The sequence below is a fragment of the Bison bison genome, unplaced genomic scaffold (genome assembly GCF_000754665.1).
Source record: "Bison bison bison isolate TAMUID 2011002044 unplaced genomic scaffold, Bison_UMD1.0 scf7180017864063, whole genome shotgun sequence".
NCBI classification, from domain to species: domain Eukaryota; kingdom Metazoa; phylum Chordata; class Mammalia; order Artiodactyla; family Bovidae; genus Bison; species Bison bison.
In genome coordinates this window covers 4922895-4934462 of record NW_011494635.1, presented here as the reverse complement: position 1 = coordinate 4934462, position 11568 = coordinate 4922895, and the positions used below count along the sequence as shown (strand labels likewise).

Here is an 11568-nt window from a genome sequence, read left to right as displayed (position 1 = left end):
GGCTATGGTTTTTCCAGTAGTCATGTATGGATGTGAGAGTTGGACTGTGAAGAAAGCTGAGCGCCGAAGAATTGATGCTTTTGAACTGTGGTGTTGGAGAAGACTCTTGAGAGTCCCTTGGACTGCAAGGAGATCCAACCAGTCCATTCTGAAGGAGATCAGCCCTGGGATTTCTTTGGAGGGAATGATGCTAAAGCTGAAACTCCAGTACTTTGGCCACCTCATGCGAAGAGTTGACTCATTGGAAAAGACTCTGATGCTGGGAGGGATTGGGGGCAGGAGGAGAAGGGGACGACAGAGGATGAGATGGCTGGATAGCATCACCGACTCAATGGATGTGAGTTTGAGTGAACTCTGGGAGTTGGTGATGGACAGGTGATGGTCACAAAGAGTCGAACACGACTGAGTGACTGAACTGAACTGAACTGAAAGAAACAAAAGACCTATATATATAAGACTCTAAAACACTGATGAAATAAATCAAAGAAGACACAAATAGATGGAGAAATATACCATGTTCATAGATCGGAAGAATCAATATAGTGAAAATGAGTATACTACCCAAAGCAATCTATAGATTCAATGCAATGCCTATCAAGCTACCAATGGTATTCTTCACAGAGCTAGAACAAATAATTTCACAATTTGTATGGAAATATAAAAAACCTTGAATAGCCAAAGCAATCTTGAGAAAGAAGAATGGAACTGGAGGAATCAACCTGCCTGACTTCAGGCTCTACTACAAAGCTGCAGTCATAACAATATGGTACTGGCACAAAGACAGAAATATAGATCAATGGAACAAAATAGAAAGCCCAGAGATAAATCCACACAACTATGGATACCTTATCTTTGACAAAGGAGGCAAGAATATACAATGGAGAAAAGATGATCTCTTTAACAAGTGGTGCTGGGAAAACTGGTCAACCACTTGTAAAAGAATGAAACTAGAACACTTTCTAACACCATACACAAAAGTATACTCAAAATGGATTAAAGATCTAAACGTAAGACTAGAAACTATAAAAATCCTAGCAGAAAACATAGGCAAACCCTCTCTGACATAAATCACAGCAGGATCCTCTATGACCCACCCCCCAGAGTAATGGAAATAAAAGCAAAAATAAACAAATGGGACCTAATTAAAATTAAAAGCTTTTGAACAGTGATGGAAACTATAAGCAAGATGAAAAGACAGCCTTCAGAATGGGAGAAAATAATAGCAAATGAAGCAACTGACAAAGAATTAATCTCAAAAATATAACCAGCTCATGCAGCTCAATTCCAGAAAAATAAGCTATCCAATCAAAAAATGGGCCAAAGAACTAAACAGACATTTCTCCAAAGACAGACAGATGGCTAACAAACACATGGAATGATGCTCTACATCACTCATTATCAGAGAAATGCAAATCAAAACCACAATGAGGTACCATTTCATGCCAGTCAGAATGGCTGCTATCAAAAAGTCTACAAACAACAAATGCTGAAGAGGATGTGGAGAAAAGGGAATCCTCATACACTGTTGGTGGGAATGCAAACTAGTACAGCCACTATGGATAACAGTGTGGAGATTCTTTAAAAAAAAAAAAAAAAAAACAGAAATACAACTGCCATAAGACCCAGCAATCCCACTGCTGGGCATACACATCGAGGAAATCAGGATTGAAATAGACATGTGTATCCCAATGTTCACTGCAGCACTGTTTACAATAGCTAGGACATAGAAGCAACCTAGATGTCTATCGGCAGACGAATGGATAAGAAAGCTGTGGTACATATACACAATGGAATATTACTCAGCCATTAAAAAGAATGCATTTGAATCATTTCTAATGAGCTGGATGAAACTGGAGCCTATTATACAGATTGAAGTAAACCAGAAAGAAAAATACCAATACAGTATACTAATGCATATATGTGGAATTTAGAAAGATGGTAATGATGACTGTATATGTGAGACAGCAAAAGTGACACAGATGTAAAGAACAGTCTTTTGGACTCTGTGGGAGAATGCAAGGGTGGGATGATTTGAGAGAATAGCATTGAAACATGTATATTATCATATGTGAAACAGATCGCCAGTCCAGGTTCAATGCATGAGACAGGGTGCTCGGGGCTGGTGCATGGGGGTGACCCTGAGGGATGGGATGAGGAGAGAGGTGGGAGGTGGGTTCAGGATGGGGAACACATGTACACCCATGGCTGATTCATGTCAGTGTATGGCAGAAACCACTACAATATTGTAAAATAATTAGCCTCCAATTAAAATAAATTAATTAATTTAATTTAAAAAGGAGGTTAAAGATCACTGCCATAAATGTGTGCCCCCTAATTCACATCTTGATGGTGTTAGAAAATGAGTTTTTGAGAGGTGATTAGGACATGATTGTGGAGCCCTCATGAATGAGATTTTTTAAATATCATATAATATAAGAGACTTGGGACAGCTCTGTGGCCCCCTCCACCATGTTAAGGTACAAGGAGAAGCCTGTGACCTGGAGGAGGGCCCTTACTTGACCACACGGGCACCCTGACCTCAGACCTCCAGCTTCAGAACTGTGAGAAACAAATTTCACTTTTTTCTCAGTCACTCAGGCTGTAGTATTTTGTCAAAACACACAAAACAGTCTAAAAAAAATCACATAATGCAATTTCATCAGTTGAGAACAAAGACAAACAGATATCATTTGTACAACGTGACAGAATAAATTGAAGACATAGCACTAGAGTTAAAAATCTCTGCTTTCTGTCCAACTGTAACCCTCTGCAGCCATGCCAACTCTCCTGTTGTCACATCAGTTGGAGCAAACCACCAGGAATACACACAAAGCTTTCATGCACGGGAAAGAGCAGGTAACTCATTTTGACTCAAGGAAAGTCCTGAGAGATGGACACAGAATGACCCTTGTGAAGGATATTCCCTAGGAGCCCTCTGCCCACAGTCTCACTCATCATCACCTGTATGTTCTCTTTGACCCGCTTCTTGTTGAAACTCTTGGTCAGAACCACAACCCCACGTTGTATCTGGTAGCGAAGGGCAACTAGAGCTGGGGTCTGCTTGTGCTTTTGGGCAATGGCAGAGAGAACTGGGTCCTCCAAGAGAACGGGGTGGTTCAGGTTCACCCTGGAAGGAAATTCAGAAATGATGAGGAGCTGAGACAAATGAGTCTCAGCTGAGACTCATTTGTCTTAGGTTCTCAAACAGACCAAGAAGGTCCACGGTAGACAGGGCTTCTCAAAGTGTGGTTCATGGACCAACAGCATCAGCATCACTTGGGATCTTGTAAGAAATACAAATTCCATGGTTTAGCTGAAGACAAACTGAATCAGGACCTCAACTGTGTAACCTCCCATTCTGTGTTTACAGAGCTCTGCAGGTGATTCAGATGCATTATTGAGTTGAGACCAGGACTGCCAAACTCATGGATTGTTCTTTAAATCTGAGAGGTTGTTTTTCTTCTATTATCAAGAGCATGAATAGAGAAACAGAAGGAAAAAAAACAGGGATCATTTTTAAATTTCACTTTTCTAAGGTACTAATTGAGAGGTCTCAAAATAAGAGACATTTATTTAATCATTATTCTATAGATGTTTACAAAAATGGTTCATCGAAATTTTTTCTAACATGATTGATCTATGAGTTACATATTATTATCCTAATTTTAGACATAAGGTAAGGGGCTTGGAACATCTATTTTTAGAAATGTGTTCCGTGGTTAATAAATAAGTAAATCATGACATAATGCTGTGTCTCTGATCTCAACTGGGGGACTATATGCAGATTTTAATGCAGACATTTATTACTGATGAGTTGACAAGCTAATACAATGTGGGAAAACAGCCTGGGTGATGGGATGATAAAAGAGAAGAATTCATTTCATCCCTCCCCGCTCTCCCCCCTGCCTATGAGAGCTATCTGAGCACCATATAATGTAAACTATTTCATCAAAAATTGAATTTCAGGGAAAATTCCAGTTGTCTTCAATAGGATTCAGTACCATTCTTTTACTCGTTGGGATCCCAGAGCACCAAAGGCAACAAGAACGATATCATGTGACTTGCAGAAATCCAACAGTTTGCTCTGATTGAGATAAGGGTGACATTCCACCTGTAGAATGCCCAAAGAGAACAGTATCAGATTATATGCAAAGGTAATATTAACAGGAGAGAGAAAGATTAAAAGGTTAAAAAAATGCTGAGGGAAAAACTGTAACATTAACTGGAAACTTGAAATATCAACAGCAAGAGTGAAATAGAGAAAAGTGTGTTTATATAGTTAATTTTATGATGGAAATGGATGGGAGAACAAGTCCAAAATTGAGTAATCAAAATATGGGCTCTACATCTGAGTAAAAGTTTCAGAATAAATATTTTATCTACTGTTAATATTACCATGAACCTTTAATTTCGCCCTCTAACCTAGATGGTTTTCATCATCCCCAGCACGTTTTTTTGTACTGTGCTCCCTGTTGAAGGCCCATAAAGGATGAGACCACCAAGACTAAGGATTTAGCCATCAAAACTCCACACAAATTCTTAAGCCAGTCTTACATGATTTTTTCTTTTTTATTCACTTCCCATTCCATCTTTTCATGGTTTTCCTTCCTATACACAGTTTGCTACAAGCAGTTTCCCATCCAGTTTCTGGTCATGCTTTCATCTCAGAAAAATGCCTCTGGCCTCTACCCATAATTTACCTGGAAGCTTTCCCCACCTTTTCCACCCAAATTTATCAGACAGAGATACCATTATGGATTCTATTCACACCATCCGGACAGAGGCTCTGTACTCTAGAATCTTCTGTCCACAAAGGTCAGATGAATAGGAGGAGAGGAAAGACAGACATCTGGCTCCAGTGCAAGGAGGAGGTTGTGAAGAGCAGGACGGAGAGGAGCTGAGCTGCTCACCTGGTTGCAGACGGGCTTGTACTTGAGCCCCGGCTTGTTCAGGATCTTCTCCAGCTGCTTGTGGTTGAAGTTGGACACCCCAATGGACTTGGTCAGCCCTGCATCCTTACACTTCTCCAGGGCCTGGAAAGGAGGGGTGGTGAACAATTACATGGAATGATAGAGCAAGAATAAATGCTGAGAAACATCGGTAATCACCGTCATCCATCAAGAATTAGCATTGATTTTCAAGAAGAAAAAAGTGGAAAAAGTCATGACACAGGAAGAATTACTGTCTCCTCCCTAGAAAAACCCTAGAGAAGACATCACATGGAAGGAAAGAGATACCTGTCTGCACTCTCCCATATTCTCCCTCTTCGTTCCTCTCTGTGAACATTTCAGCAATGGTTTCCTCCCCACAACCTCAACATCACAACCCTTAGATTCATGAACTGCTGAGTCTGATGGGCCACAGCTCATTCTCACAGGTGGAAGAAATGAAGGAGGTTCCCCCTCTTCTGGCTCCTCTCCTGGTTCTCTCCTCCCTGGACTCACCTCCCATGTAAGACAGAGATCCACCGAGTCAAATATCAGTTTTCCATTTTCATCTTTTGGAAATAATTCCTCCCCTGGCTGGAACAGAAGCAGGCATTTTAGAGATGTCACAAAATAATTTCCCAACCTTTATCCAGGGTGACAGGCATCAGGAATTAAACATCCATGAGACAGATTTAAAGTTTCTAGATACTAATATCTGCAAAGTGACTTGTTTGTGGAGTTGTGAACAGTGTCTTTAGGATGGAAGCTTATTCTAATCTCTTATACTTAATATATGTTGCAATAAATACAATTTTTCTAGGTCCTAAAAGTGACTCACAGTGATTCCTGTGAATTTTGTCTGTTCCTTGTACTTGTCTATTTTGAAATGGCTCTCTTGAGCTAGAACTGGTAGTAAGTTATATGGACTTTATTTCCAGCATAAATGTTGCAATCACTTTCTTTTCTCTCTGAGGATCAGATGCCATAGGGCAGGCATATGAACCAGCAAGGCTCAAGTTAGGTGGATATGGAATGTGGAAGATCCAGACAAGCTCTCAAATTCGTGACCATGAGCCTTGAACTGCTCCAAGGCCATATTTGCCACCAATGGAAAATGTTCAGTAAACATAAATAATACCATGAGTAAAGCCATGATAAGGGATAGAAATTAAGAGACATTTTTGAAGAGTACTGCAACTCTTAAAATCTGTCTGTGACTGGGACTTTCCATCCACATAATCCACTAAGCGATTTTGCAACAGATGACTTGAGTTGATTTCTATAACTTGAAATCAAGAATTCTAAGTAACCGTTCTTATCGGCTAACTGCAATTTACAAACATCATCCTGAAGACAGGCAAGAGTGTAGGCAAGGTCTTCCAAGTCCCTATAAAGGCATGAGGTTTAGACACACCCAGAGGGAGCACCACCAAATCCGCTCAACTTAAAAGGATGAAAGACAAGATAAAGTCATCATGTTCAATGTAAGGCAGTGTCATGCTCACCACAGATGCACCAAACTCTTGGCTCATGAAATCCCCAGAGACTCAAGAGTCATAACCAGGACTGTGTGCATAACTGGCTTATTTCTCAAGCTTTTCAGGTAGAAAAACTCAGATTATTTAATACCTTTCCCTGGGAGTCTTGTAAGAGATTCCAAGAAACTCAGTAAAAAGATGATTACAAATGATTATTTGGGGGATTCTACTCTAGTGTAATCATCCCTTCAACCTACTAAGAAAAATCTTTATCCAACCATCCAAGAAAGTTGATGCACATTCTAACACAAGATACAAAATGATGTGATCACAGAAAGTTCTAACCTTCAGAGCCACTGGAATATGAATAATATAGAGATCAACATAGTCCAGTTGAAGATTTTTCAGTGATTTTTCCAAGGCTGGTCAGACCAACTCTGGTCGAAGGGAAGTTAACCAAAGCTGCAGAGGTTAAAGAATGGAAGTTGTATTAATAACACTTTAGGTAACTTTTTTTCCTTACCACTTGGCTTGTGGGATATTACTACCTTGACCAAGGATACATCTGGGCTCATGGCATTAAAGCACCAATTCTTAACCACTGAACCATGAGGGAACCCTAATACTTCAGGAATGTATGTAAGAATAGTTCACCAATCATTCACTGAACAATGATCCTATTATATAATTGTCATCTGGGCGAAATCACTTGGACACATGTGCACACACTCAACACACAGCACCTTTGAGGTGTAGAATATGTCTTCTCTCTTCACAGTGCCATCTGCAATCTTGCTTCGAATGGCCTGACCAACTTGCTCTTCATTTTGGTACACATGAGCACAGTCAACATGGCGGAACCCAACCTCTATAGCAAATTTGGTGATTTCCAGAGCTTCTCTCTTAGCAGCCTACATAAGCAACAAGGTAGAAGTTGAGTATCTACATGATCAAGAGATTGCTAAGGCGCAAGTTTGATCTTCCTGAGAATCAGCATTTCTTTGTGTTTTTGGTTCATTCTGCAAGTGTTGTGATAAACTCATGACAGTTTCTCTGAATGTTCCTGGCCAGAGATTAAATGGGCACCAAGGAACCCTTCAATCCCAGATGGCCCGTGGTTGATCACAGGCCTCAGAGGACCCCAAGACAACCTCCAGGTTCAGTGATTTGCTGGAAGATCTAAAGGACTCAGCATAAAGTTGTAGTTATGGATAAGATTTATACTGTGAGATGTTTGAGGCAAAATCAACAAAGGTGTAAAATGCCTGGTAAAAGCATCAAGAATCATGTGAAAGCTTCTAAGACTTCTGTCTCCCAGTGAAGCCACACAGAATACAAATAAAAAGCATGTATATTGAATAAAGTGATATTTTCATATAAGTATATATTGCTAATGGAGAAGGCAATGGCACCCCACTCCAGTACTTTTGCCTGGAAAATCCCATGGACCGAGGAGCCTGGTAGGCTGCAGTCCATGGGGTCACTAGAGTCGGACACAACTGAGCAACTTCACTTTCACTTTTCACTTTTCACTTTCATGCATTGGAGAAGGAAATGGCAACCCACTCCAGTATTCTTGCCTGGAGAATCCCAGGGACGGGGAAGCCTGGTGGGCTGCTGTCTATGGGGTCGCACAGAGTCAGACACGACTAAAGTGACTTAGCAGCAGCAGCAGCATACATTGCTAATGATTACCACAATCAACCTAGGCAACAGATCCATCACCTCACATACTTAAATTTAGGGCATGTTTGTAAGAAAATTTAAGTTCTAGTCTCTACAAAATCTCAAGATATAGTCCATTATCTTTAACTATAATCACCATGCTATACATCAGGTGTTCAGACTTTATTCATCTTAGGACTGAAAGTTTGTACCCTTGACCAACATCTTTTCATTTTTCCTAGACTTATCACCACCTTATGGTCACCATTCTCTACTCTTTCTTCTATGAGTTCCACTTTTTTATATTTTACCTATAAGATCATACAGTAATTGTCTTTCTGTTTATGGCTTATTACACTTAGCTTAAAGTTAGTTCATCTGTGTGGTTGTAAATGACAGGATTAATTTCATTTTTAATATTGAATAATATTCTATTTCTTTTTATGTGATTCAGACTCATTCCTGTTTCAAGGAGGGAGATAGTTGGTGTAGCTTCTCTCTGTTAGGGCTAGTCCTGGATTATCTTAAATGCTCGGGTATTTGTGTATACCAAGGAATGAACCCACTGAGCTTCAGTAACAGCCTGGACACTTCCCTCCCCTCACCCCAATTTGTACTACAAAGTACTGTCTTCTGTTTCCAAAATGTGTCTAACTATTTCCATCGGTTTTATAGATGAAAAACATGAGGCTCAAAGTTTAAGGACCAGTCCATTGTCACAACTACATACTATAAACACAAGATAGATAGCAAATTTTCTGGTTTACAGCATAGAGACTTGTCTACCAGCTCTTCTTTTATACCCCAGTGTTGAAAACAATACTTAAATAAAAACATATTACAAAACACACAGATACATTACAAAACCTGGCCTGTAAGATTGCATCTCATCACCTCAAATGATACTATAGTTGCCATCAGAAGAAGTTTCCAAGCAGAAACAGAAGCACAGGGCAAAACACAGCTGGAGTGTTCCTGCCCTGGCACCTACCAGGCACCCCACAGTAGAAAAACAATTTTCTCCCATTATTTTTCAGTCAGTTCATCTTCAGGACCTTCCACCTAAAAACTTCTCTGTGTCATATCTTTTTGGAAGGAGGAAATAGTTCTTGAACTAATAAAATCTACAGAGAAACCCCACCATTGCAATCATCCTTAAAGCAAAGCAGCTGACAGTAAGTATTCTCCACAGCCAAGTCTCACCTCTTCTGCCAATCTGGGAAAGAGATGGAAACTGGAAGGAAAGCCAGAGTAATCTGCAGGTGAGCACAGCCTCAGACCCTGATGCAGAGTGGAGACTGGATGCTATCTCCCCTTTCACAGGGTATGTTCTAACCTGGCTAGTGGAACCACATGACCCCCCCAGAGTCACACAGGAACTTAGTGCTTGACAACCCAAGTCCCTTCTGCTCATGTCACATCCACTACTATTTATATCTCAACCCCAAACCATTACTGTTACCTCTGGAGGTGCATAGGTTCCAAATCCAAGGACAGGAATGAAGTGGCCATCATTAAGCTTCACCTTCTGGCTTTTGGAATCCATTGCCTGTTGTTCCTCTGAGTAAGCAGATTGATTTTTTCTTCTGCCTTCAGAGGTTATAAATAACAAGAAGGTAACACTCCAGCTGCACTGTCCAATGTTAGCAGATGCATTGTAGAAGTGTGATTATCTAATGCCCATGGAGTCAGAGAGTTAACTTGTTTGATTTTTTTTTATCAGTATAACCTAAAGTATTGTATAAATTGAGATCAGCTGAGTGATTAATGACCATTAGTTAAACTAGAAATTTCCACACACCAATCTTTTTTAATTTCTTATTATAGGCCCAATCTCAATCAAACATAAACTGAAACAACTATCTTACAGTACAAACAGCACACATACACACACCACAAAATATAAAAGTGATAACAGCATTTTTGAAAATGTTATACCTTAATAAAGAATCAAAACTTCAAATGAAAGTAAATTTTCCTTTTAACATTTCCCACCAGCAAACTTATTTTGCTTTACAGACTTGACAGTGGTGAAATCCTGAACAGGATACCTCAACCAGACATTTTGGAAAAGTATTTATCGGAGGTTAATTATTAATAGCTTTAGGATACCATGTGCAGTGTGCAAAGAGACTCTGAGTGTTTCTATGTTGTACTTAGTTATGTAACCTTTAGAGTACACTTGCTTTCCAGGTGGCCCTAGTGGTAAAGAACCTTCCTGCCAAAGAAGGAGATGTACAGTTTCTATCACTGGGTTCAATCCCTGGGTTGGGAAGATCCCCTGAAGGAGGGCATGGCAACCCACTCCAATATTCTTGCCTGGGGAATCCCATGAACAGAGGAGTCTGGTGGGCTGCAGTCCATGGGGTTGCAAAGAGTCAGATGGGACTAAAACAGCTTAGCACACACCCAGAGTACTTTCATAATGTAACTGATACATACTTTACATAATTTACTAACTTGTTGAACATTATTCATAAGAGAAAACCCAATAAACTACATGTGTGTTAGTCGCTCAGTCATGTCCAACTCTTTGCGACCCCATGGGGTGTAGCCCACCAGGCTCCTCCAGCCATGGGATTTTCCAGGTAAAAATTCTGGAGTAGTTTGCTATTTCCTTTCCCAGGGGATCTTCCTGACCCAGGGGTCGAACCCGAGTCTCCTGCATAAGGTACATAAATTATAACACATTTGGAAAGAGTAAGGGAAATTGTGATGCACTGATATATGGGGGTGTGGTGAAGTTAAACAAAATTTAACATATATAGTGATGTCAGCAAAATGGTGAAGTTGCAAAATGGTGAATTCTCCCTTGGAAAGGCAAGAAATGAAAGAGAAAGCAGCTGCAAAACCTCCTAAGATCTCTGGAAAACACTCAAAGATCTACAGCAACAAAGTGAACACACAATTAGGAAAAATCAAGAACAGAATGGTAGGAAATTTCCTCTTGTATTACTCACCTGCACCCTCCTCCTGCCTGGGACAGTGCAATCTTGATCAGCCCCCAGTTGCTTCCCTGAATCCAGAGTGATCAAAGAAAACCAACTGTGCAATGTTCCAACCAACTTGGGGGCTTTCTGGGGACTGGTGCCTGTTTCAGTTAACTCTAAGCTTAAACTGAAGAGCAGCTGGAATGGCTATTGCAGCTGCAGGGGAACTATATATACACACACAGAACCAAGGACAAAGGAATAAGGGTGAAGCCATAGACTGGACCATGTATGGATAAAACCCTGAGTAGAACTGGGGTGTGGATTTGGAAGCCATAGGGCATTCAAAAACAGTCATAAATTCACTGGACTCAGAAAGCCACCCATGGGCCAGGCAAGATGCTGACTCAGAAATGAACTGAGTCACCCTTAGCTTTCCTGTTGGGATGAAACAAAGACAAGGAGAATGCCAGGCAAACTAGTGAAAGCCAGCAGGACAAGGAACAAGATCTATCAAGAGTGAGTATTTGCCTGCTGTTTCAGGTAGCCAGTTATGAACACACAGGA

The 11568-nt window shown here is 40.4% G+C and overlaps 1 protein-coding gene across 1 annotated transcript in view; it reads right to left on the bottom strand.

Moving 5' to 3' along the window:
- The window catches only part of LOC104985991 (dihydrodiol dehydrogenase 3-like), a 15707-nt gene extending 6090 nt beyond the window's left edge, over positions 1 to 9617 (bottom strand). Inside the window, 7 exon segments of the mRNA XM_010836392.1 lie at positions 2962 to 3127; positions 4002 to 4111; positions 4911 to 5033; positions 5445 to 5522; positions 6752 to 6868; positions 7150 to 7317; positions 9534 to 9617. Of these exon segments, the coding sequence (XP_010834694.1) occupies positions 2962 to 3127; positions 4002 to 4111; positions 4911 to 5033; positions 5445 to 5522; positions 6752 to 6868; positions 7150 to 7317; positions 9534 to 9617 (846 nt within the window).
- Positions 9618 to 11568: the final 1951 nt, after the last annotated feature.